The 26,568-nt window shown below is 36.8% G+C and overlaps 5 protein-coding genes and 1 pseudogene across 8 annotated transcripts; 4 read left to right on the top strand and 2 right to left on the bottom strand.

Moving 5' to 3' along the window:
- Nucleotides 1–1,123: 1,123 nt before the first annotated feature.
- LOC140965549 (F-box/LRR-repeat protein 3) lies at nucleotides 1,124–4,863 on the top strand. The gene is made up of 8 exons (XM_073425631.1): nucleotides 1,124–2,152; nucleotides 2,330–2,452; nucleotides 2,724–2,828; nucleotides 2,903–3,296; nucleotides 3,384–3,513; nucleotides 3,861–4,155; nucleotides 4,249–4,500; nucleotides 4,585–4,863. Exons 1-8 carry the CDS (start codon nucleotides 1,511–1,513, stop codon nucleotides 4,633–4,635), a joined length of 1,992 nt encoding a protein of 663 aa, XP_073281732.1. The 5' UTR covers nucleotides 1,124–1,510; the 3' UTR covers nucleotides 4,636–4,863.
- A 1,253-nt stretch (nucleotides 4,864–6,116) lies between these two features.
- On the top strand, nucleotides 6,117–10,197 carry LOC140965516 (protein HEAT STRESS TOLERANT DWD 1-like). Its single transcript, XM_073425571.1, has 12 exons — nucleotides 6,117–6,307; nucleotides 6,438–6,601; nucleotides 6,759–6,837; nucleotides 7,185–7,364; nucleotides 7,464–7,562; nucleotides 7,992–8,160; nucleotides 8,271–8,377; nucleotides 8,453–8,592; nucleotides 8,675–8,747; nucleotides 9,511–9,626; nucleotides 9,727–9,844; nucleotides 9,923–10,197. Exons 1-12 carry the CDS (start codon nucleotides 6,260–6,262, stop codon nucleotides 10,052–10,054), a joined length of 1,425 nt encoding a protein of 474 aa, XP_073281672.1. The 5' UTR covers nucleotides 6,117–6,259; the 3' UTR covers nucleotides 10,055–10,197.
- Nucleotides 10,198–11,854: 1,657 nt separating this feature from the next.
- LOC140965539 (uncharacterized) lies at nucleotides 11,855–13,989 on the top strand. The gene has a single exon (XM_073425620.1). The coding sequence runs from the start codon at nucleotides 12,253–12,255 to the stop codon at nucleotides 13,813–13,815; it is 1,563 nt and encodes a 520-aa protein (XP_073281721.1). The 5' UTR covers nucleotides 11,855–12,252; the 3' UTR covers nucleotides 13,816–13,989.
- Nucleotides 13,990–16,069: 2,080 nt separating this feature from the next.
- On the bottom strand, nucleotides 16,070–18,027 carry LOC140965522 (aldose reductase-like; annotated as a pseudogene).
- Nucleotides 18,028–19,407: 1,380 nt separating this feature from the next.
- On the top strand, nucleotides 19,408–22,992 carry LOC140965536 (E3 ubiquitin-protein ligase HAKAI homolog). 4 transcript variants are annotated; one of them, XM_073425609.1, is made up of 5 exons: nucleotides 19,408–19,598; nucleotides 20,289–20,594; nucleotides 21,321–21,379; nucleotides 21,616–22,109; nucleotides 22,186–22,992. In XM_073425609.1, exons 2-5 carry the CDS (start codon nucleotides 20,343–20,345, stop codon nucleotides 22,716–22,718), a joined length of 1,338 nt encoding a protein of 445 aa, XP_073281710.1. In that variant the 5' UTR covers nucleotides 19,408–19,598; nucleotides 20,289–20,342; the 3' UTR covers nucleotides 22,719–22,992. The 4 variants fall into 4 exon arrangements, with proteins under 4 accessions (XP_073281710.1, XP_073281707.1, XP_073281708.1 ...); XM_073425606.1 differs by having other exon boundaries at nucleotides 19,409–19,598; nucleotides 22,183–22,992; XM_073425607.1 differs by having other exon boundaries at nucleotides 19,431–19,598; nucleotides 20,323–20,594; nucleotides 22,183–22,992.
- Nucleotides 22,993–23,467: 475 nt separating this feature from the next.
- On the bottom strand, nucleotides 23,468–26,483 carry LOC140965519 (OVARIAN TUMOR DOMAIN-containing deubiquitinating enzyme 3-like). Its single transcript, XM_073425578.1, has 7 exons — nucleotides 26,336–26,483; nucleotides 26,097–26,253; nucleotides 25,905–25,992; nucleotides 25,543–25,606; nucleotides 25,108–25,213; nucleotides 24,932–24,986; nucleotides 23,468–24,036 (listed from the first exon to the last, which is right to left on the bottom strand). Exons 1-6 carry the CDS (start codon nucleotides 26,355–26,357, stop codon nucleotides 24,932–24,934), a joined length of 492 nt encoding a protein of 163 aa, XP_073281679.1. The 5' UTR covers nucleotides 26,358–26,483; the 3' UTR covers nucleotides 23,468–24,036.
- Between the last annotated feature and the right edge of the window lie 85 nt (nucleotides 26,484–26,568).

Genomic DNA, 26,568 nt, shown 5'->3' with positions numbered 1-26,568 from the left:
TAGCAATGATACCTCAAGCATGAGTTCATCAAGATACGGCCCAAACTTCTAACTTATATTTAGGGCCCATAGGTGAAGGACTCATGACAAGCCTATGTATTCTCCTATAAATACCAAGTTTGAGCGTATGATTATTCATTCACTATATTGTTTTTAGCCGTACTCTTAGCTGCACTTCACTTATATCATCAGTCTCTGATTTGAGCGTCGGAGGGGCTACGTCGAGACACCCTCCCGGCTCCTTTCTAACGGTCTTCTTCGTGATTTCAGGCTCAGGGTAAATTCAAAGCCTGCGTTTGGACTAGTGACACTTGCTGAAATCAGACCTTAAATTTCCTGTGAGTATCAAACAATTATATGCTTGGCAATGAGAAAATTACACAAAATATCTTTTTTAAAACCCCAAGCACAACTTTATACAATTTCAACGATCAAATCGTAAATCCACATATCAAAATCTAAATTATAAAATCGACACATTGTAACAATAGTGTAACAACAGAAAGTGAAAACATCGTCTTTTGATATATAACATGTTATTCGATGTCGTGGATGTCAATCAGCAACTCGAGTTCGAGAACTCATTATTATTTTATGTTGAATCATAAAATACTTCAAAAATTTACTTATTTGATAATAATATATAAATTATAATGTTGATAAGGTGAAAGGGACTTAAAAGAAAATATGTGTAAATTGAGGGAGTGGATTATTATTGGTGTTGGCGTTCTTTATCAGGGTAAGGTCGTAAGTCCACAAGTCATAAGTACGGCCTTCCCCACCAACAATATTAAAAGTCCTATTCCTTTTTTCAACCATATTTTATTTAAAAATATATAATAATAATAATAATAATAATAAAGATGTTTGGTACTTTCCGCACTTACGGTACGTCCTTCCTCAAATATTTTCTCCACCGAATGATACCCGAATGGAATCAAGGAAATGACTTTTTATCTTCCCCAAACTACCCTCGTCACGTCCTCCCCTGGTCTTCTACCGTTCTTATCTGTCCTTTTCCGTACTCCCCCTGTCAATTCAGAGTCCAAAAGACAAGAATACCCTTCTCCATACAGTTTTGAATCTTTTTGAGTTGAGTCATTCGGATTTAAGTTTGCTTTCAGAGTTTTGTGTGAATATATACGTGTATTTTAATGAAGGAATCATATGCTATGATGTTTGTTGTTGACGTAGAGAAAATATCTGTATCTATGCCAGATTTTTAATGGGAAGTGTCTGTATGGGTCAAAACTGCAACATCCCATGTGCTGTCTATGAAAGAAGGGTAATTATGTCCTAAAAGTAGCTGATAAACTTTTGCTTAATATGCGAGAAGAAACCAAATAATTAATTTATTATGCTCTCGTCTCTCAATCTACGCCATCTCCACCTGCGATAGATTTTCTTCCGCATGTGACTGAAGAAAGCTTGAAATCTGTGGCTTTTTTGAATCATTTCGAGCCTGCTTTCTGCTTGTGTTTCGGAGATCCTTAAAGATTCCGCCTTTATCATGCCAACGAAGAGGCAAAAATCGTCTTCCTTCAACCCCTTTGATGTTCTCTCCGAAGAGATCGTTTTCATCATTCTAGATTTCCTCCAAGGCGACCCACTTGATACGAAGTCATTCTCTCTTGTTTGCAGATCGTTCTACACGATCGAGTCTCGCCACAGAAAACTTTTGAAGCCCCTTCGTTCAGAACACTTGGGAAAAGTTCTGAAGAGATACCCTTTCGTGTCAAATATCGATCTTTCCTCGTGTCCCAGGATTACAGACACGTTACTGAATATAATATCATCTCAAAGCAAGGAAATGTTGAGTTCGATCAATCTTTCCAGGTCCATGTTTTTTACTCATCTGGGGTTGTCAAATCTGGTGATGAATTGTCGGAATTTGGTGGAGATTGATCTGTCAAACGACACAGAACTCAAGGACTTGGCCGCAGCAGCGATAGCTGAGGCCAAGAACTTGGAAAAACTGTGGCTTGTGAGGTGTAAATCGATCACTGATATTGGGGTTGGTTGTATTGCTGTGGGTTGTAAGAAGCTGAAGGTTCTCAGCTTGAAATGGTGTCTTGGTGTTGGTGACTTAGGGGTTGGCATAGTTGCTGTTAAGTGTAAGGATCTTCGGTACTTGGATCTCTCTTTCTTGCAGGTAAGGTTTCATGTTTTTCAGTAGTTGCAGGTAGTAATTGACGGAACATTTAGGATTGCTCTGTTGCCAATCTTGAGCTTGTTTGGTTTCACGATATAGCTAATGTATGTATATCCATAGAGATAGAATAATGGAGTAAAAAATTAATATTGTTTGTCTAAATGTTGTTGTATGTAGATAACAAATAATTGCCTGCCACAAATCTTGGGGCTCGAACGCCTCGAAGATTTGGTATTGGAAGGGTGTTTTGGTCTCGATGATGAAACTCTTGCAGAGCTCAAACAATGCAAATCACTCGAGGTATTGTCTGGATTGGGCTTTTTTTGTTTTTTCCTTTTTGATTCGGAAATGGCTGCCAAACTCATGTTATTTCACATTCTTTTCTGAGTTACAATTAATTTTTTTGGTCGTGGTGGATTATTTAGGTGACTTAGATTACATAGAACATAAAATTCTTGAAATTCCATCAACGGTTCTTAGGATTCTGTTTTACAGCAAAAATTGCGGAGCAGTATAAGTTCTCATGCTACGAGTTTGTCTCTACTAACATATGACCTCTCGGTCTTAGCAGAAACTTGATGTGTCGAGCTGTCAGAACGTAAGCCATGTGGGTTTGTTTTCTCTGGCCAGTGCTGCTCCATATTTGAGGGAACTCATCGTATCATATGTTTCTTGCGTGAGTCTCCTCCATAATTCCTCTTCCTCTGGTGATGTAGTTATCAATTGGCTCATTTTATACTTTTTTCCCAGGTGGATCTCTCTCTTACAGATCGTTTGCTTAAGTTCTCTACACTGCAATCTGTAAAATTTGACGGTTGCGAGGTCACATGTTCGGGGCTTAAATCCATAGGAAACTGGTGTGCATCTCTGCGAGAACTGAGCTTAAGTAAGTGCGTGGGAGTGAGGGATGAAGGACTATCTTTCCTCGTCAATAAACATAAAGATTTGAGAAAACTAGATATCACTTGCTGCCGCAAAATTACTCGAGTTTCTTTATCACATATAATGAGTTCTTGTACCTCCCTCACTTCCCTCAAGATGGAGTCCTGCACCTTGGTTTCGGCCGATGCTTTCGTTTTGATGGGGCAGCAATGTCCATATCTCGAGGAGCTTGACCTTACTGATAATGAAATAGATGATGAAGGTAACTGCTTTATTTTTCTGAAGAAAATGTCGAATGGTTACTAATGATGAATTTGGTATTGAGGATGGTTGAATTATTTTACTTCAGGCTTAAAATCGATCTCGAGGTGCTCACACCTGTCAAGCTTAAAGTTGGGAATCTGCCTGAATATAACTGGTGAAGGGCTTATCCATGTTGGCAAAGGCTGTTCGAAGCTCAGAGAGTTAGACTTATACAGGTTAGCATATGCATATTATTTCCATGTTATCATTTGTATCATTGTACCAATTCATTCTAGTTATGTTCTGAATAATTTGTTTGAAAGCAACAATGTCCCTGTACCCGTGTGATGCTATTGTGTCGCAACAATCAAAAGATGGTGTTCACTGTTTTATTAAAAAGAATCAAATTTTACAGCAAATTCGATAGTTACAAATGCCCGGGCCTGCAATATGCAACATATTTCTGGAACTTTATTGTGTTGAACTTTTTGAATTGTAATCAACCTTGAAAAATCTCATCAATAACCAATTCTAAATACTTCATTTCCTGTTTGAAAATTAATACGTATTCTTCTCTTTGCAGATCGGCTGGAATTACTGATTCAGGGGTTTTGGCCATTTCTCGTGGTTGTCCTGACCTTGAAATAATCAACATGGCGTACTGTGAACTCGTCACTGATCTCTCGTTGATGTCATTATCAAAATGTTCGAAGCTACACACACTAGAAATTCGAGGTTGCACCCTTATCACATCTTTGGGTCTAGCAGCTATAGCCGAGGGATGCCGACAACTTACGAAGTTAGATACTAAAAAATGTCCTAACATCGATGATTCTGGAATGATTTCTCATGCCCACTTTTCTCAAAACCTCAAACAGGTAATTAGCAATTATTCTTTAGTGTTTTCCCCATTCTTACACACGATTTACGTCCAAAAATAGTTCTTTCTCATTTATCCACTTTTCATTCAGATAAATCTGTCATACACATTAGTCACCGACGTGGGGCTATTATCCCTTGCAAGCATAAGCTGTCTACAGAGCTTGACTGTTCTTCATCTAGATGGCTTGACCCCGAGCGGAATAGCGGCCGCACTCTTAGCATGTGGAGGATTAACTAAAGTAAAGCTTCACACGTGGTTTAAATCATTGTTGCCACAACGTCTATTCGAGCATTTGGAAGCTCGGGGTTGCTCATTTCAGTGGAGGGATAAAGTGTTCGAGGTAAAGCATCAGAATTGAGTATCTTCCATGATCAAGTACTGTAGGTCAAGTGTGATTGAATTGTGTGTTTTTGTCGATTTGCAGGCTGAATTGGATCCCAAATGTTGGAAACTTCAGTTGGATGAAATGGAATGAGGCGAAACCATAACGATGTGGAAGGTTATAAGATCAAGGCTCGAAGTGTGGCTTGTTGGACTTCCCTTCAAGTTGGACAGATTTTTTGCTTAGATATTGTGAGGGAACAGTTATGTTGGGTCTGAGGAACGATGGCTNTTTTTTTTTTTTTTTTTTTTTTTTTACAATTTATTTTCTGAAGTACTTTGTTAATGGATAATCAGTTGAAGTTTTGATAAAATGCCAAAAAGAATCAAAATTTGTTCCAGAAAAATTAGTATTCAAGAAAATAGATTATCTGCATAAACCAATGTCTGGAACCGCTGATCGTTTTGAGCATATCGTTTTGCTCGTTATCCAAATGACTTGCTTCGAACGATTTTATCTAGAGTCGAATCAAAACAGAGAACATTACAAGCAAGCCAATTCTTGTATTCCCAGCACATTTCCTAGCTTGTTTACGATAGGGGGGAAGATTTTTCTGTGTTTCTAAGCAAACACAAAGATCTATGAAGCTTGGATCAAATCTAAACACGATGAGAAGTGTCCATGCTCATGATCCGGAGAGGAGAAAAATCCTACCACATACCAAATTTTAGTGAATCTTTATTTCATGGAATGGAAAAGAAGAAAGTATAACGCTTAGGTTTGTCAAATCTTGTATTTAATGTCTATAACCATTCTTTGTAACTACGTTTGAAGACCAAATCAGTTAGGCTGAAGACAGCAAGAAAAACATCAGAAAATGACAGAGCTGTGACAAACAAAAATTGACATGAAACTTTTTCTATTCAAGCATAGAATAAAATATCGTTTTAAAAAAAATTACTCCTATGAATAAGAGACGAGTTTGATATAATAGTTGAGTGAAAGTCTTTATATACATGATATCCAACCATTATAACAAAAAGGGTTCTTTAATTAACTTGTAGTTCATGGTTATGGAATGGAATATGTAAGAAGATATGATATAAAAAGACTACAACATTTTGAAATTTCAATAAATATTGAACTTGTACTAAAGTTTTGAAATGATTAGTGAAACATTTTATGCATTTTCATAAAATACTTCAATTGAATACATCAGTTGTTTGATAAAAATATTTCCACTAAATATTCGGTGAATGTTTACTTGTATCAGTCAGTTTATACCGTTGCTTTTATAAGAACACACTTAGTGCAATCACTTGACAATCATTTACTTCTCTCTACAAACTAGATTTAGTTTTAGAATTCACTAAAAAAACATTTTATTTTACATCATCCACCTTATCATATAATTGTTTATGGTATAGACATTTTTTAAAAATTTTTATTTTTAAATTTTCAATTGAGGAGGTGATTTATTATAATTAATAAAAATTCGAAACATCGTCTAAAATTTAAAATATTTATGTGTGTAGAGTTATAAATAATGAACTTATTTAAGCCCAAATTTTGTTGTCAAAGCCCATCTTTAAGTGCAATCGCCTTGATCAAAGCCCACGTTCAGATTTTGGCCCAAATAAATTGTTTTTCCTAGATTTTTTTCCCAATGCGATAAACCCTAATTCCCGAAACCTTCGCACCTCTCTTCTGATATATACACGACATCACCTGAAGTTCCTCGTCGTTAATCTTGATCTATAACTTTCAGATATTGGGAATGGCCCGGAGCTTAAAGAACCCGAAAAAGGCCAAACGGAAAAACAAAGTAAAATTCAATTTTTCATTGTACTTTTTTTTTTTTTTTTATTGTTTGAATGTTTTATTTCGGTACTTTATTTCGTCAATCTGAGTGCTTGAATAGATGATTTTTAAGGATAATATGGAAATAACTATAGGGTTTGAAGAAAGGTGAAGGATCATCATCAAATTCTGAACTTTCAGTTCCAACAAAGGTATGGCAACCTGGTGTAGACAAATTGGAGGAGGGAGAGGAGCTCCAGTGCGACCCTTCTGCGTACAACTATCTTCATGCCTTTCACATTGGATGGCCTTGTTTGAGGTCATTTTCTTGCAGAAAAGTATTTACTGCCATGATGCTTTTTTCTTTACTGATCTCCAATAATCAAGTGTGACCATATTCTTTTTTTTGTGGATTAAGTGAGCGTTGGCATAATACTGTGAAAGAGGAACTAATATTATATTTTGATCTGGAGCAGTTTTGATATCTTGCGTGATTCATTGGGGTTGGTGCGAACTGAGTTTCCACATACAGTGTATTGCGTTACTGGAACACAGGTTTGTTCTTAATCCCTGCCTATAAGCATATTAGTTCAAATTTACGTATGTAGTTATGAAGCTGGGACTGTTACACTGATTATGGTGTTATGAGCCACGGAAATTTACGACATTAAAACATATGCCTTAGCCTAAATTTTTTGCAATGTCAGAGGAATAGAACACTGTTGATACGCCCAACATGATTTTTCGATGAGAAAATGGCTCAATGTGCAACAATTTTGCCACATGTTGTTTTATCTAGTTTCAATTTTCAATATTTTGCCATAAAGTTAAAAAGTCTGTTTGGTAATTTCTAAAGTGGCAGTGATTCATCGTCATCAATTGTTGATTTCCCATATTTTCAGGCAGAAAAAGCGTCCTGGAATTCTATTGGAATATTTAAGATATCTAACATTTCCGGGAAGAGACGTAAACTATTGCCAACAAAGAAAAATAATGATGGTTCTGACATGGATAGTGATAGTACCGACAGCGATGAGGATGATGAAGAGGAGGGTGGTGGAACTATGGCCCCTGTTTTGCAGGTATTCTTGTATTAAGTGGCTGATATTTAATTTTTTAGCTTCTTTAATTTCATGCAGTGGATATAAGGTGTTCTGCATCTTCTCTTGATGGATCTACAGCTACGTAAGGTGTCTCATCAAGGATGTGTTAACCGCCTACGTGCTATGCCACAAAATCCCCATATCTGTGCTTCATGGGCAGATACCGGTCTTGTTCAGGTAATATTTTTTGGCATCAGATGTTCGGTGAGCTTTACATAGTACTGCGGATTGCTTTTGCCTTGATTTAGTTCTTTATACAGTGAAAAATTATAATTTGAATTCTCAGTATTTTAGTTTGTCCAGTATTACATGAAAAAAATGCAAGGACCAAAAACAAACAGCCTCCATTAAAGGCTGGATATGACTTAGAATTTGAATTCTCATGATCAGATCTTATTTTGTCCAGTACACCTGCAATGACCACAAACAATGGCCTTCTTTAAAGGATGGATATGACATTTGGCTTTCTTGTAAATGGGACTTGTCAAGTGAAATATTTATTTTAGGAAAACTCGCTCTATAACCTGTATGATATGGTTTAGACATATCCCTTTTCAAGATATTCTAAATGCTTAAACTTCTAGATTCGTTTTCGATGATTTGCAGTTGTGGGATTTCAGTTCTCACCTAATTGCTTTGGTCGGATCGGATGCTGAAACTAACCATGGAGAATCAACTGTATCAAATCAATCTCCCTTAGTCAAATTTGGCGGACACAAGGATGAAGGCTATGCCATAGACTGGAGTCCACTTGTCCCTGCAAGGCTTGTGTCTGGTATTGCTTGGTGGCTTCCTTTATGTTGCTCGACTACATCAGATTGTATTTCCTGATAGCTAAACATGCATAGAAATTGGTGTAATCATTATATGCTTCCATATACGTAGGGGATTGCAAGAATTGTATTCATCTGTGGGAACCAGCATCTGATTCTACGTGGAACATTGATAGCAATCCCTTTGTTGGACACACAGCTAGTGTGGAAGATTTACAGGTAAACTTGCATTTTTAAACATGTTCTTATATATTGCTCTCTGTTCCGCAATGATGGTTTATTACCTATTCGCAGTGGAGTCCTACAGAACCTCCCGTCTTCGCATCATGCTCTGTTGATGGGCATGTTGCAATTTGGGATATCCGATCAGGAAAGTCTCCAGCTGTTTCCATCAAAGCGCATAAAGCTGATGTAAACGTTTTAACGTGGAACAGGTGTTTAACCATCAGCATCATGCTACTGTTTTTCCATCATCTTGCCAAATATCTTTATTGTATTGCTTGTTTGTTTAACTAGATTGGCGAGTTGCATGCTAGCATCTGGCTGTGATGATGGAACATTTTCAATCCGGGATCTTAGATTGCTCAAGGTGTGTTTTCAAATCTTCTCGACAGTTACTAAGACTTGGTGTTAATTTCTTGGTTGTGTGGGAGGCTTGGAACTTAACTGGGATTGGAAATAAATTGAGTCAAATATTAGCCGAGCTCGAACATGGAACTTAACTGGAATTGGAAATAAAACCAGTTCTCAAGTTTTTCGAGTTGGTTTGAGTTTGCTTCATATATTAGTCGAGATCGAACATGGTCGAATATATTTTTTAGTCAAATTCCAGCCAGAATGTTTTGTTTGACAGCTTGAGCTTATTCCAAACTTCAATATTTTAATTGATATTTTGTAAATTTATTTAAAATTGTACTAGTTCAAAAGCTTTATTCTGAATTTGAGCCCTTGCTTAATGGAGCTCAATAATTAAATCCAAATGAATCGAGCTCAAATTTGGACTCCTAGTTGACCTGAGCTCGAGCCTAAAAATAGTTTTTTTTAGATTCAAGCCGAGCGGGCTGAAAATATGGAGCTTGGGATCGCATTGTGTCCTCAAGGTCTAGGAAAAGCTCTCTCTCTGATTTTGCATTTGACAGAGCCATTGATGCTTCTTTCCAGACCGTTTTTTGGTTTTGGTTTTCCCAATTTCTTTGACGGGAATGAAACGAAAAAGGCAATTTGCTCGAGTGCGTAAACCTGTTCTTTTTTAGACAGGGATGAAACGAAAAGGCTAATTGCTCGAGTGCGCAAACCTGTTCTTTTTTAGATTAACTCAAGTTTGCCAGTCTTAACTCTGTTTTTGCCCTCAGGAAGGAGACTCGGTTGTGGCACATTTTGAGTACCATAAACATCCCATTACTTCCATTGAATGGAGTCCACACGAGGCTTCCACCTTGGCGGTTTCTTCAACTGACAATCAATTAACGTGAGAAATCTCCAAATATCACCCTTCACTGATAGTATCTTCTAGCTGTTTAATCCTCTTAACTCGTATTATATCGACCCACTCTACTTAAAACTTTCAGAATATGGGACCTTTCTCTGGAGAGGGATGAAGAAGAGGAGGCCGAGTTCAAAGCCATGACAAAAGAGCAAGTCAATGCACCCACAGATATACCTCCACAGCTCCTCTTCGTTCATCAGGTAACACCACATTCTCTGTCCCTTTTCCTGAACTGAAATCAATTCCACTCCCAAGCCTCAAACTTGTTCATCTCGCAGGGCCAGAAGGACTTGAAAGAACTTCACTGGCATTCACAGATACCGGGAATGCTCATTTCAACCGCTGCAGATGGTTTCAACATTCTCATGCCTTCAAACATCGAAACGGCTCTCCCACCAAATAATTCTTGAAAGAATGGTATATGATCAAACTTTGTGTTCGATATGTTATGTATCATGTTATGAGATATATCACTACTTAGTTTGGAAATTTTGTCGGTAGGAAAGTTGTAAATTTGATCGGCATTAAATTCAATTATCCTGATTTATATATATCATTATGTTGCTATCGTAGAAACTTGGACTCTTAAATTTTCTTGGCATGAACTCCTCTGATTAATTTCACGATGGAATCTACAATCTACAATCATATTAACAAGAGACAAAAATAGTTGGCATTGAACCAAATGAAAATGAAACTTGAACAAAATAATACACTTGTTTATTTAATCGCACATTTTCTCTAGCAATGTGCTTTGTCTTTATTAATCTGTTTGTGCATGTAGCTATCTTTGTCGACTTCTTTTCTTTAGCATGGGGTATGGCAATTTGGTGGGTTGAAAGGGTTACTTGAGGGGAAGACAAAATTAATGAAGTAATCTTGATTTAATAAGATTTTGACGTACGTCCTACTAATATTTTTTTAACTTGATTCAATCTATACTCGGTCATGACAATATATTTAAATAATTTCTTTGTTTTTTTTTCTAAATATTTATCCTAGTATTTAATTTATGTCTTTTTATAAAGTAGAAGTTTAGTCTAAAATTACTTTTAAAAAAAAAGACTATTCGTTTAGGTAGGCATGAGACGAGAGAGTTCAACCAAAGCTTCATATTTTTCGTTTCTAGAGTTTGGGAAAATTCCATTTTAACATTTGATCTATCGAGTTGTTCGATTCTAACTTTAAGATGATCTATATTCATTACTGCATTTTTGTCAGTGGAGAAGACACGTGGTTCGGGTGATCTAAATTTTTTTTAAACAAAATTATATTTCAAATTAGTATAAGTTACTTAATTTAAAAAATTAAAATGTTATATATGATTTAAAATAGAGCAAATATGCTGACTGCTCTCCGTACACCCCACCCCGCCTGCGTGTAAGCCATAAGGGGGAGTAAATGGATTATTGGATTAATTAGTTTAAGATTAGTTCCAGAAACTTTAAATGATTTTGTTCTTAAAAAAAAAAGTGTGATCAATCAATCGGTTCTTGAAAAGTGGGAAAGCAACGAAACTAACGGTAACTTAAATTCTTCCGCCGCTAACGGAATCTGATATCCAGCTGGCAAAATGGGGTTAACCCCGTGTCGCCATCCTTTCCAGCTTCTCTCCGCATGTCTTGTTCCCATAAATAATCTCCTGTACCCGGATGCACTTCTTTTTATCGAATTGAGAAATCTTCGACATCCGTTGATGCATGGAATTATAGAGATTTCTTATGCAAAAATTATATCTCAATGTACTATACAATGTGTATTGTCAAATGAAAATGACAAAAAAAATTCAATTTATAAAATTTAACAAAATATTACCTCACACTAACTCTTTCTACTTCTCAAATGTTGGGAGAGTTTTTGATCACACATCACAATTGATATAACAAAAGAGATATAAATTAAAATCTACTGGATTGAATTTAATCAAATAACAGTAACACATTTGAAATCACAGAAATATAGTCAAATGACTCAATCCAAATATGTTTTTTTTAAAATTTTAATCTGTTTGTATAATTAATTATTTAAAATTGAAATTTATAATACAAACATATTTTTTCATATATAATATAAGAATTATGTACAAAGTGTGAAGGTAGAAAGAATCTGATCGAGAAACATTCTATTTGACTTGTGCAACTGCTGCATGTGATATTAACTCCTTGACGACCGGCTCCTCCAGTCACCCACCCCACGTCGTCTTCTTCCCCTATCCATCCTCTCGCGTCCATTATTTTTCTTTCCTTCTTCAAACCAAAGCTAAAATCCGAAACACTCTCTTATAATATACGAAGATTAGCTAAAAATCATTACTATTTTTAGATTAATACCAGAAAATTATTATGACCTAAATTTCTGAGTCAGTTTCGCCAACCAACGGCCCAATTATGTTTCCCAGATTTGTTTATCTTGTTTTCTTCAAGTTTCCTTTCTTCTACCCTTTTCCCATCCGCTCACTCGTCGGGGGTAACCATACTTCTGCTCGCTTCTGCTGTCGTTAATTGGGAAGATTATTCACTGTTTTTTGAAGCTTGACATACACGGGAATGCACACAGAATAGGAAAAAAAGATTCTTTTTTTAGATAGGATTTTGATTGTTTGTTTGTTATGGAGCCGAGTTGGGGGAAACCCAACTTTCTGAGGAATTTTCTGGTGCGGCTGTTTCTGTTGTGTGTGTTTATCATCGCTATCCGATTCGCTTACGTGGTGACTATCAGAGGAGAGTCGTGTGACGTCGGCGATTTCTGTTTCTTTTCGTTGCCGGATAATTTCACCCTCGTCGCCGGTGCTGGGAAGCTGAACAAAGCCTCGTCAGTGACCTTTTCGTCCTCCGGTGTGCAGTCAGCGTCGATGCCCAAGAAAGTTCCTGATCTCTGGTCCACGAAGGGATTCCAGAAAGCTGTGAGATTTTTCTCTTCTGTGTTCCAGGATCTCATATCTGATGGTGTTTTGAGCCTTAATTCGAAAACCCTTTGCGTGGAAACACCAACAGGAGCTGACGTTTTCGCCCTGAAGGAGCTAGGTGTGGAGGATTCCGTTGGTATCGCTAAGAAAGGTTTCAAGCCATTGGTGGTTTCGGGGCAGGGTTTTAAACAGCCGTTCGATGATGAGAGTTTTGATTTCGTCTTTTGTGGAGGTGGAGTAGTGGAGAAATCATTGAGGCCGGGTGATTTTGTGGCGGAGATTACTCGGACGATGAAGGCTGAAGGGTTTCTGGTTACCCACACTACGACCAACGATACATACAGTTTTGAATCATTTCTTGATTTGTTCCATTCTTTTAAACTGGTAAAGACTAAGGATTTTTTTGGGTTCGATTCTGATACGCGTTTCATTCGGGAAATTGTGATGCAAAAGGTGTATGTCAACACGGATAGTGGTCGACTGGTGAAAAAAGTGGGCGGTGGTCTGGACAATAAATGCTCTGTTGCCACTTATAAACTGGATTTGATTAGGAAAGCTGAGCCTTTGATTGAAGAAGAACCGAAAAAACCATGGATTACTTTGAAGAAGAACATTCAGAATATAAAGTACTTGTCTTCCGTGGCTGATATCAGTTTTAAGACAAAGTACGTGTATGTTGATGTTGGAGCTAGGAGCTATGGCTCTAGCATTGTCAGTTGGTTTAAGAAGCAATATCCTAAGCAAAATAAGACTTTTGATATATACGCGATCGAAGCTGATAGGACTTTTCATGACGAGTACAAGAACAAGAAAGGTGTTACTTTACTCCCCTATGCAGCTTGGGTGCGAAACGAGAGCCTGTTCTTTGAAATTAACGAAGACCCTGGTCATAAAAAGCAAGAAAAAGGTAGAGGAATGGGGAGGATTCAACCAACTCAGTCCTCTGGTAGTTCAATTTCCATTGGTGGTGTAGATGAGATACAGGGATTTGATTTTTCGAATTGGTTAAAGGATACGGTGACAGAAAAAGAATATGTGGTGATGAAGATGGATGTGGAAGGGACTGAATTTGATTTAATTCCTATGTTGTTTGAGACGGGAGCTATTTGTTTGATCGATGAGCTGTTTCTCGAGTGTCATTACGATAGGTGGCAGAAATGCTGTCCGGGAGAGAGGACAACCAAGTACCAGAAAACATATGGGCAGTGCTTGGAGCTGTTTACCTCTCTTAGAAAAAGTGGAGTTCTGGTGCATCAATGGTGGTGACCGGTAATCCTGCTGTACATTTTGTTACTTTTATACCTTCAATTCATGTAAACAAATGAAGATCATGTAGTTTTTTCTATCTTTCTTCTTTACATTTTACATTCCAATTCCAAATGTATTTTAATGTTGTTTGAAGACAATTCTGACAGCATTGATTCGCTTTTGTTGTTGTCATCAGATTGCTTGAAAAAATGAAGATATCGAAGAACTCATTAGTTTTTCCCAAAAAAGATATCAAAGAATTATTTGTAGTTCTAGTTTCTCTCGGAAAAAACTAATGATTTTACAACCATTTTAGAACTACCCATAATCATTTGTTTACTAGGGTGCAAAATCTTGTCGACTTGACCTAGGATTTATGTTGAGGCGGTGGGTGATTACTGATTCATATTTAGGGGAAAACTTGCCATTCACCCTTGTTATTTGTTTGTTGATAGCTAATGAGTCTATGTTTGCGATCGTGAATCCATATTCCTTCTGAGTAAACTGTCGCATGCACTATTTTATATGAATCGTTACTTGCCAGCTTCGATGTTCTGGCGGTTAGTCTGCTACCTCTACTTGTGAGGTCTCATAGACAACGCTCTTTACAGATTGTGAAGTTGTTATATAAAATGTTCCCTCCCCCGGATTTTCATTCTCTCGCCCTCTCAATCTTCATTTCTCTTTAATCCGTCTGAACACTCAACGTACCAAATCACAACCGTGTAGTTAATCAAATCATTTTATCAGTTCTTCTACAGTATACATGTTAATGATGTTATTCAATACTTCATATTTATGTTTAGATAGAGACTGCATTAGTCAGTCGAATTCTTGCAGTTTGTTCATTTTAATTCAATAGAGTTCAAGCTTATGTAATTGCATCTGTTCATTAATAAATTTCTGGCCGTAACACTGTGCTCTGTGTTTGTAGGTGACGGCTACTCCATTAAGCAATCACTTATTCATTCCATCTACATTTAATCACATTATGGTTTTTGGTTAAATATTATGCAAGTACTTTATAAGGATTTGTTTGGATATAATTTGCAAATGTGAACTAGAAAAATAATTTATTAGTGTGGGAATTTTTGTTGTTGGAGAGTTTGGATTTTGCTTGCATCAGTTAAGAATTTCTTTGTAGCAAAGTGAAAAGGTCCTGAACGAGAAAGAATACCGAATATGGATTCTTTGTAAACAAAATGGAAGTGTTTGGATTAGTTACCGTCTAAACTCATGAGTAAATAAAATGAAAACCAACACCAACGACAGAGGTGCATTATAAGTCCAAAACAGAGAGAATAGAAAGAAACGAGAGAGGATAACACTTTTGAAGGATTGATATCCATGCAGATGCAGATTCCCTTGCGCTGGAATTGATGATTGTGCTGTTTTATGCTTGTTCAATTTCAAACATGTTGAAGGATACAATTACCAGATAAAGATCAAGATAGTCGAGCTGCAGTTGGCTTTGCCTCGAGTGTAGATCAAGGGCTCATATATAGTCAAGTAATATTTACTATTTAGTATGTAGTGGTTGACTATGACGAACAAATTATAAATTTTTATAAATTCTCCTAAAATGCAAGGATTGTGAGGAGTATTTAAATTGATTGGTAAAAGGTTACAACATATTGGATTAACCATGTTCGTAAAGTAAAGATGTATACGAAGTAATTGCTACATAAGTTAATTGTGTAGATGTTCTTAAACAGACCTTTGAGGTGTGACATTTATACCATTTCACAAGGATTTATTGTCAAACCCAGCAAAGCCAAAGCCTAATTAACCTAGATATCAGAGGTTCAAGTTTGGAACCCAGATCCTCTCTATCGTAGAAAAGGAAGGGCTTAAAGTCTGAAAACAATGTTAGTTTAGTAGTTGCATTGACAACAATGAAATAATAGACTTTGTGTAGGATAACTAACCCATAATTAATAATTGAAAATCTTTACATTATTGAAATTATTCTACTAAATATATTTGCGTGGCATGAAACGTAACACAAAATGAGGCTGGAGATTTGATTCCAGAAACGACTGAGGAGATTCTGAGTATGTTAGTATCGGAACTGGGTTGTTTGATTTGAGTTGTGTTAGTAGCGGAAAACACCATGCAACACCAGTGCAAGCTTAACCAGACAAAACTCTGAGCAGTAACTATTTATTAATACATTTGAAAAGAACGGAGACTTCACATATATAAGCTATAAGGGATAGAAAATTCTCCATAATTGGAACAAGGCAACTCTAATGCAACGTAGTTCTTCCTCAAATTACTTTATATAAGAATGATCAGTGGCATGCGCAGTTCAGTGATTTTAATCTTCGTGATTCTTCGAGTTTCATGATCCCAAACATCAGCTGTGCTTTTATACAGTCCATTCGTCTCGGTCACAAACAAGGAACCACCATCGAGCAATCGCTTCTGCATTCCATGAGTGCATTTTTAATCAGCTACATGGCAGAGAAAACATAACAGCTCAAAAATGAGCAAATAATTTCCGCACCTGATCGGGGATGCTGCTAAGAGTTCGGAAGTCTCGATCGGGTATTTGCCACCAGCAAACATGCTAGTTCTCCATGATCCTGTCAGGATTGTTGGATTTGGGAATGGTACTAGTCCCTCTCTGGATTGCCCATCTCAAGAGAACCTGTCCCCGGCCGGCTCTTGTTTAGTTTTCTTGCTATTTATTCTACGACTGGATTATGAAGTAGATCTCGACCGCCCTGTGAACCTAGGGGCGAATATGCCTGCAAAATCATCTTCGTTCAAAGTTCTTCCTTCTTATTTTCCTAAACAAGAATCAAAGATTGACATTTTACCGTAGCATGGATGCTATGTTTCTCGCAAGCTTCAAATATTTTATCATTCCTCCATCCAGGATGCATTGCCATCTAATATCGGAATATCACAATCAACCGAATACTATGAATCTTGGACTAGAATAACCATGTTTTACCTGGGATACAGAAGGCTTTATCTGGGCAAAACTCAGTAGCTTGTAGAGTTTTTTCACAGTAAAATTGCTGATTCTAATGTTAGAAACAAGATTGTCCTCAGACAAGTTTCTCCTTTTCCTTCCATACTCCTTCCATGTCGAAATCCAAAACGTCCCCATCTTTCGGGGGACCTGCTCGCTCCATCTCTCTGGAGAAATGGCCAATGAATCTTAGCTTGTTAACGAATGACAAAAACAAACGGATTTAAACTTGACCAGAACCATAAGCGAATAACACTCTCAAATTGAACACGGTCCAAGAATCCAATTACCAGAAAAGTCCAGCTGCAGTTCTTGACTTGCCTTCTTAATTCAGATGTAATGAACAAATGCTCTCGTTCTATTGCTGCTTCGATTCCTCTTCCCACCTGAAAATGATATTAACAAGGAAAAAAACCACCACCAGAAATTTCACTTTTCTGGACCAAATTCTTCTTGCCCTCGAGTTGTAGAACATACAATGATAAAAGGAAACCTGATCTTGAACACCATATTCTTCTACCTTATCTGCCATTTTCACATCAAAACATCCATCTTTCTCATAAATTGTTGAGAGGACAAAATTAACATACTTTAACTTGTATATTGGATCCAAAACAATAGCTACAAACTACAACCAATTGACCTTATCAATACTTCCCCAATACTTGTTAAGCTTTTATTTCATTCGATTTGTCATGGAAATCATATGAGAATCTCCCTCATTGATCATATTGGACAAACCAAGATGCATAATCGCAAGCTCACGGAAAAAAAATATTTGAAGTGATATATGATGAACCAGAAAACTTTAAAGTCACATTATAAAAAATTTTCAGAAACTTAACAAAGTTTCTTGCAACAATCCAGTCAATCTCCACTGGAGGACCAATTACCTTCCCTTTTCCTTTTTTCTCCTCTGTATTCTCATCTTGATTCAATTCATAACAATCAAAGTAGTTCATGTATTTTTGATCTTCATCCCCAAACCTTTCAAAAGCCTTTTCAAATTTTTCAGCAGCCTCAAGCATCATATAAGTTGAATTCCACAGTGTTTCAACATCTAAACAAACAAGGCTCTTAGAATCAATTTTTTCTTTTTCCACACACTTCTTGAAAGCATTTAGCCTTGCTGGAGAAGATCTGACATATTTAACAGCAGTTCTAATTCTCATTATTGTCTCATTTTGCTCTTCCAATCCCTCTTTGACAATCAAATTAACAACATGAGCACAACACCTTACATGCATGTAATCATTATTCAAGATACTATCTTTCCACTTGCATTTCCTTTTCAAGTGATCGATTGCTCTATCATTTTCAAGTCATTGATTGTCATATTTCAGAGCTAATATTTGAACCCTCTTTGGTAACGATATCAACTGGTTGTGCTTTCTTTTTTTTAGGTGGTTTTTTGTGGAAGTTTTTATCTACTTCTTCTGTGACACATGAATTGATCTGTGGAGGGACATCACCTGATTGATCAATATTTGAAGCTTGCTCTTGCTCCTTACTTAGACTCGTTGTTTGGGCTTGAATTTGCAAAGTTGAAACTTCATTCGAAGTTCTCGCATCCTCCTGTTAAAAAATATATACAAATTCAATTAAATTTAATCTTTAATTTTTGTGTGCAAATTACTGTTTGAAATATTTTCAATTTCAGTAGGAAAATTACTATAAAATATTTGTAACTTATTCCTCACGCAAAAGGCCTAGAAATACATTTCACATTGAAATTCTAATTTGCTTCTTATTTCTATGTTGTAACACAACTTGAATCTAGACTAAGTTAGAAGTGAATGCCACAATTAGCGTGAGAATTCTATATGCTCTCATTCATAACATAAACAGGGTAATTTTATTGGATATGAATTTAAAACTAATTTGATATTTACAGCATAAATAAACAAAAAACCTAGCTTAAAACGAAATGGGTCAAGGATGAAATCTGAAACGTGGAGAAACAAAGTTAAAAAACAAAATCACAAATCCAAAATCAAGTTTAAAATAAAGAATTAAATGAAAAAACTAGAAGTAGAAATATAAACTATAATTTACCGTATTTGACATATTTTTATCTTCTAGGGTGCTTGAAGTTTCATTCTTGCTCATGATTACATATATATAATTTTGGGATGTGCAATCTACGAAATTTGTGAAGAATCGTTCGTGTTAACATGAGTGAGAGTTTACTTGACTGCACTCTTTTTCTTTACTATGATTTTTATTCCAATGTGTTTTTCCTAATAAGATTTTTAACGAGACATTATAAAAACACGTAATGAAGACGATGATCATATATCATGATTATCCTCACAAGGGAGAGTGTTGAAAATAAGAGTTGAAATTATCGAATGTTGAAAATAAGAGTTGTAAATATTAAAAATTAGTGTGTGATGATGTAATTTTTTTTGGATTATTTCCAAAAAAATTCTATAAATAGATCTCTCAATTTGTGAAGAAAAAACACAATTGAGTAGAGAAAATTTTATAAAATATATAGTTTAATATATTTTATGAATTTCAGATTTTAATAATACCGTAAATTTTTACTTTTTAACATTATTATAATTTTAACGCTTTCAATTGTTTTGGGTGGGATTGGGGTCTTCGTTTGTTCAAGGCCTAACTATTTATAGAATCAAAGCCCATAACTGGTCCAGTTAGAAAGCCGGAACCGAGTCACCGACCACCAAATCTTCCGTCTCTAATCGTATCAGGGGTTTTAGCGCGATTAACAATTCGATTCTAGATTTGGAATCTATGTCAAGGCTCTGTTTCTGGTTGTCGTGGATGCACGAATTTGAACTCCTGTGACGTCGTAATTCTCTATTTATCATATTCTTGCTGCTTTGTGTTTTTGGTTTTTTTTGCATTTTCGCCATGAAATTAGGAAATCTGGAGCTTTACCAATATGATGTCTCCATGAAGTTTTGTTTACTCAACTGCGATGGATTGTATTGCGAATTTTGTTTTTCTCGTGTCTAACTCCAAAATCAGATTTTTATGGCGTGGTTTGTGTCACGTTTTGTAATCTTTTTTTCCCATGGGAGGGAGATACTGGTATACTACCTATCCGGGGTACTGAACCATGATAAGTGTGGCATGGTCTGACAATTTTCTTTGAAATTGGAAAATGGGCAGTTTTCGCATGTTTTTTTTTTCAGTTAGGAAGTAGTTTGCGGTCAGTCTGCTTGCTATGAGAACATGATATTTTTTCACTTCTCAATAGAGTTCTATTTAGGAAATTATGAGAATTTTAGTAGGATGTTGTGTTTATGACTGATCAGGTTTATGTATGGTCAACTTGTCGTGTTGTTTCTTGTTGATTTTTTTTTTTTTATTAACTATGCCAATTCCTTGTGTGATATTAAGTCTTTATTGTCAGATTCAGCATATTTGCTTATGTTGTGCATGCATTGTGAATTAATCCTAGGCTGACATGCAGCTCGAACGTGTAGTAATGCAATCGTTCTTTCTGTTTCTTAAACTGGAAAATACTTTTTTGCAGGAAGATGGAGGAATGATGATTTTTTTAATTAAAGCTACATAATAGCTCAGAAAGATGCTGCAGATTCGACTGACCAAACCAGCTAGTGAAAGTGGTGGAAGTGCGAAACCCGCCCCAGCTGACAATATCAGAGTTGCATGCCCGGATCATCTTGTTTTAGCAGATCTTCCTGTAACCAAGAGCCTTGGTTCCGCAAGTGCTTCAGCTGTCATCAAGACTGTTGGCCGCAGGTCTCGCCGCCAGCTTGGTGAGCGTGTTCATTTTTGTGTCAGATGTGATTTCCCTATCGCTATATATGGGCGTCTGGTAAGTAGTGCATAGAAGTTCTTACTCGCATTGCAATTTCACAGTTTTCTCCTCTGTTTTTTCACTCGATAAACTATATTGCTTGGTAGTCTATTTTCAATAAGAGAATGTGTCTCAAGGACGTGGAATGATTATTCTGTTACACATACATATTTTTTTACCACTTCAACAAATGTGATGCCTGTACATCTGTGTTATTGTCATCACTCTGAGCATTCACCCTCAATTGTTGTGGTCTCAATAAATTACACCAAGAAAGAAATCTGAAAAGTTTTTGCTGCATCACTCTCACACTCCCTCATTCGTTATGTCTCATGCTTGTCACCATTGGCCCAAGTGTGATGGAAACTTTTGTTTCATTGATATTATTAACTTGAGGTTCTGCAATGAGCCAATTACAAGTAATACTACAACATATCTGAAGTATCTTATAGGGGATTATAAATTTGATGGATCATTTTTTCATCAGTTGTACCACGGTTTAGTTCTAGAGAAGATCACAGTTATCTATTTATTATTCTCATTACAATGCATGCTTGTTGCATGGGCCATAGTGTTTCGGCATTTTTATTCCCAGTATGGATTTTTATGCTTGTCCTTTCATTCCAGGGTTTTTTTTCTCATTGAAGCCATTTGATTTACACCTTTTATGTTTCATCTATTTGCTTGCAACTTTATCTTCCCCATCTTTGTGTTTTAGAAATTAACAATTTTATGTTATGGCAGAGCCCCTGTGAACATGCATTTTGTCTGGACTGCGCTAGGAGTGATTCTCTTTGTTACCTGTAAGAAAAGTTTATATGACTTTTTTTTTTATATTTTGGTAGACTAATGCGACATGTTGTCTTGTTCCATTTGCTTATGGTCTTCCAGAGTTTGTACTTGTCCAATAAAAGATTTATGATATTGATGATCGTGGGAGAGGGATGCTATAATATGGACTTGAATATGATTATTTTGTGACCATACTTTTGACTTTAGTTCACTTTGGTTTACTGCGATAATTTTCCTTGGTATGCAGCTGTGATGAACGCATTCAAAAGATTCAGACAATTAAAATGATGGAAGGAATCTTCATTTGTGCAGCTCCTCATTGTCTCAAGTCTTTCTTGAAGAAAACTGAATTTGAGTCGCACATAAATGAAATCCATGCTGACCTTCTTCATCCACACAAGGAAAAGGAAGGAAATGAGTCAGAAGCTACAAGTGCCAGAAAACCTTTGGCCTCAGATTCTACAGTTCAAGCACCCCTAAGGTCAGTATTTTCTTCAAGTTCAAATCTTCAGGCTCATGACCACGAGGACAAAAGCCAACGACCCCAATCCAGAGATCCACCACCTCTAAGACCTAATATGCATCCAATGTCATCGCCACATTTTCCTGGAAAAGTCCCAAATCACCCGTCAGAGCAACAGCATGATAATAATCAATCCCAAGTTTTTGACAGAGCTGCCTCCCAGATCCATTTTCCTCAACAAACCATTGATCTGCAGGGCGGTCTGAGGCAAGATTCAGGTCAGTTGATATATTGGAAACAAAAAGGTTTTATCCTTATCAACTATAATTTCTATCCACCTAATTTTTGCAGCAGCAACCAATCAAAACCCAGTCTTACCTGCCCCACAATTTGGCTATTCTCCTTATGTATCTGATGGAATGCAGCAGTTCTTTGGTGCTCCATATGATGGGGTGAGGCCAGGTGCCATGCCTGAAGCTGGATCAGATCAAGTTACATTGTTAGGTTTCCCACCTGGTCCTGCTGGACCCATGAATTTTGCACAAAACTATCCCCAGCCATGGAATATGGGAATGGTTTCTGGCCCTTTGGATTCTCCTCTTGTTGCCCAAGGAGCTACAGATGGCTTCGTGAACGTGTCTGATCCTCAAGGACGAGGATTCTATCAGGGTGATTATGGACAGAATGTGGCTGCGGCCAATAAAACTATGGAACGGAGGCCCCAAACCTTGCCACTTCCACCACCACTTCCATCTCCTCTACTTTCTTCCCACTTATCTCAACTAAAACAAGGGTGGTCATACCCTAATGATGGAAACCGTGATGCGCCACCAGGCTTTGGTTGGCAGACTGAGGGACGTGACAACTTTGGAGGTGGCCCGGATTAGGCATTTTTCTTTCCACAGTTGGTTTGCTAAAATTTCCTTCAACTGATAATTTGATTTGACACACAATCGTTGTATGATTTGGTTTGTTTTGAGATGACGTGTAAAACAAAGGAGTGAAATTTCGAGTGTTTTGGATCAGTTGTGTTTGGCTTTGGTGTCATTTAAGTATTTTTGAAAAATTATGCTCCATGTAATATTTCTATGGTGAAAACTTGGAAATATTGATGAACTGGAAAATATGTAACATCCCTTATAAGAATCATTTTCTCCTTTTTCCTCGTATTTTTTTAGGAAACGATTGACACGAGAAAATGTAGTGGGCTCGAAACCTGACCCAGTTTGGAAACATTTTCTTTAAAATACTTTCAAATGTTTTACTTTTATTGAAAAGAAAGAAGCGTTTCTAAAAATATTGTTTTCCAAGGCATTAAATTGAAAGTTCTGAATTATGAATTTTAGCTGAAGTTTGTCTGAATTGAGTTATGTTATAGATAATCCAGATAGGCTGAGGCAATGCCCGCACCTAATTTGGTTAGACCCACGGTGAATGCTCCACTAGGTGTCCTCAGCATTTGCCATGTAGATGTTATGCCGCTGACATGCTGGAATTTAGTTTAGATAGCACCATTCCAGATAAATGACGCAATGTTCACTCAGTTATTCTTTATTCTTAGTTTGAAAACAGAGAGTCGATCTTCTTTTAAGTGTTGGAAGTTTAGCAATCCAAAATGGAGTAAATAAAAGAAATGTTAAGCCAAACAAAATCAATAGAAACAAAAGTAAAATGAGATAGTATGCGGAAAAACAAAAGGCAAAACCAAAAAAAAAGGGTCAAAAAATAGTTTAAACTATGAGCCATCAACTCAATTTCTTCTTTTCCAGAATCCATTTATGAATCTTGGCAATGTATTCTTCCTTAAATCTTATATACAACTCCAGCAGTTTCCTGTATCCAACTAGTGCACGCGACTCTATGTCTTTCATATCTTTCATAAAGTGCTGGAACTTAAGAACAAGAATACGGCCTGCCCACAATACAACAAGAATTAAGGCTAATGAATCAAGAAATTCCGACGAAACATATAATGACTTCTTTTGGTCTTACTCGTGTAACCCAATGTAAGGAAATCGATTAGACCCCCAAACCACGGAGATTATAAACAGACAAAGACCAACTTTGATGAATATTCTCGAGTCCCGTCCTAGGGCGATATCTTCAGATGCTGAAAGCACCACATTTGCAAGGTCACGAATGAAAGTTGCTGCCTCATTTACCATTTCTTCAGATAGATGCAAATGGGGTAGAGGTGGTGCAGGTCTGTCTCAAATTATTTGAGGGGATTGTTAAAGAAACAAAACAGTAGTTGAAATTTCAATGATAGGCTATTTGTAATTCACAGATTATACCATTTGAAAAGAGAAAGTGAAGTTTTATCATACAACTCTGATGGTATAATAGGATTGTAAAAGAGAATGAAGATTGAGATGTAACGCAAAATTCACACATCAAACCCCAAAACTAAAAGTTATGTACCGACTAGAACCTTCATACAAATTCAAATCTCGATTTTATGGTTTGTTTATTGTCTTAATATGAGATGCATGGCAAGTATATACGCAGTACGATAGAAGGAATGACATAGCACAAGAAACGTGGATGAGGCATATCACAGCCTGAGAATCATTCCACCCATTTTATCAGTCATCAAATTATTTGATTGCTGTTCTTGGGCTTTAGTACCTTCATCCTTCCGTATCTGTTAGTTTCCTTTTTCTGTTTCCTTTGTCTCTATGTTTGTCGTATATACAGTTTAGTTTATTTTTTTTGTTTTCTGTTAGCAAAATACATGATATAATATATATCCACTTCTACATGATGAAAATTTAGCAAATGAGTTGTGGTGGCATGCATTTCAGACAAATAAGAAATTACGCATCATATTTCATCCTGTTTTTCGTCTCTTGGGGATAAACAATAATGCTCACATTACATATTTTCCATCAGGCACGCATTCCATCTATGTTTTCATCATCTCAGAAAATCCAAATTCAGTTGGTTTGACAATTCAGTATAAGCTTTCAAGTTCAGTTAACTTATAACTCCAACAAAAGAAAGAATAAGAGGGAACTCAAGAGTGTCCGAGGACCCTTAGAAATGTCCAAGTATCATCAACTTAGCAAGAGAGGGAAAAACAATAAAGTAATGAACTCACCTAAAGTTCTGCCTCTCCACCCCAAAAATCAGGCCTCCTAATACGTTGGCAGTAGCTGCAATGGCACACAATATCATTTGAGTTGAATTAAACTGAACAAGAAGAAGACCATAACTTGGAAAAGTTAAGTCCAACAGAAAGCAAAAATTTTATGTCAACCAAATTGAAGGGCTCACCGTCTCAAAGGTTCCTCAACAGTTATTGCAATCAACGCCTCTTCATATTGATGCCGTTCGTTGCCATTGACACAGATGATCTCTCCGACAGCCATCCGTAAATCATCTGCCACCCATTGAGAGCTTTGATTAGATGATTGCCAAAAGCTTATACAAATAAATGAAACAAGACATTGTAATGGTTTCATCAGCATATATGCAAAACCTGAAGAATTGCATTTGATCCCTGAATTAACATCAAGCATTTGCTGTGAAATGGAGGACACCACCGACAGTACAATAATGCAAAAATCACAACCACGACACAATAAAAAGACAACAGACACGTTTAGATTTCGGATGGCCGCCTTCAAGCTTCTTAATCACAATCTATAACTCGAGAATGAATAAAATGACATTTCTTTTAAAAAAGAACTTCAGCATTCATACACAGACCTGCATTTTCCCTCTCTTCTCGGGAGCTAAGTGGCACACCTTTGTTGAGAGCCATTTCTTTTACCTGAGCTCATTCAACAAACGTAAAGCCACAAAATGAAAAATAAAAAGCATGGTGAAACCCAAATAATGGCTGACAAATTGAAGCATGCTTTATTGAAACAGAACTTTCGGCAATGACCCCAGCATTGAACAACATTTGATTGTATATACCACAAATTCCAAAAAGCATTCTCCGTAGCTACAAATGAACATTAACAGTGATTCGGGGCCGGGCAGCTAGCAACGCATGCCACGAGTTGTACAGAAAGTCTCAATTTCAAAACAATCAGACTCCGAGAACACAGACACTTCACTCATACCAGGGCACGAAACAGGCAGCCTCCATCCCCAGCTACTCTCCGAACAGAATAACGCTCCACTTTCTTCAACGGCGGCGAGCACGAACCACTGACCAAACAAACGAACCAAAGATTATCCAGCACCACGTCAAACTTGATCACTTGGGGGGTGAAAAAAACCCAAGAGCCTTATCAAAAGAACAACTCATTTACGCTAAGTTTCCAATCCTGGCAAAGAGTCGAGGCTTGGCGTCAGTGAAAGGCCCGAATGGTCTCGAGCTTCGAGGGAAGTGAGTGGAAACTGAAGGAACAGGAGAAGAAGAGATTTCGAAGTCGATGATTCCGAGCTTGAGTTGCTGGAGAATGTCATCTGCCCGGTAGAACCCCAAAATTGTTAGATGCGACTGAGATAGGAAATGCATGATACATACAGAGAACAACTGGGAGCTTACCATTGGAGGAACTTTCCGCCATTCAACCACAACCACGAGAGTTCGACGAAATGCATCTTCGATGATCCACACAGTAACTCCAGCTACTCACCGGCCGTCTCCCATTTTTAATTACATGGACCGGGTTCTCAAATCCCGGATCCTCCTTTCAATTATTATATTATTATACGATTTAAAATATTAAAATCAATTTTTTTTTCAAGAAATATTTTTTAATAAATAAAAAATTTGGA

Source organism: Primulina huaijiensis, unplaced genomic scaffold (genome assembly GCF_012295235.1).
Source record: "Primulina huaijiensis isolate GDHJ02 unplaced genomic scaffold, ASM1229523v2 scaffold10763, whole genome shotgun sequence".
In the NCBI taxonomy this organism is placed as follows: Eukaryota; Viridiplantae; Streptophyta; class Magnoliopsida; order Lamiales; family Gesneriaceae; genus Primulina; species Primulina huaijiensis.
This window is presented reverse-complemented; position numbering and strand designations above follow the sequence as displayed.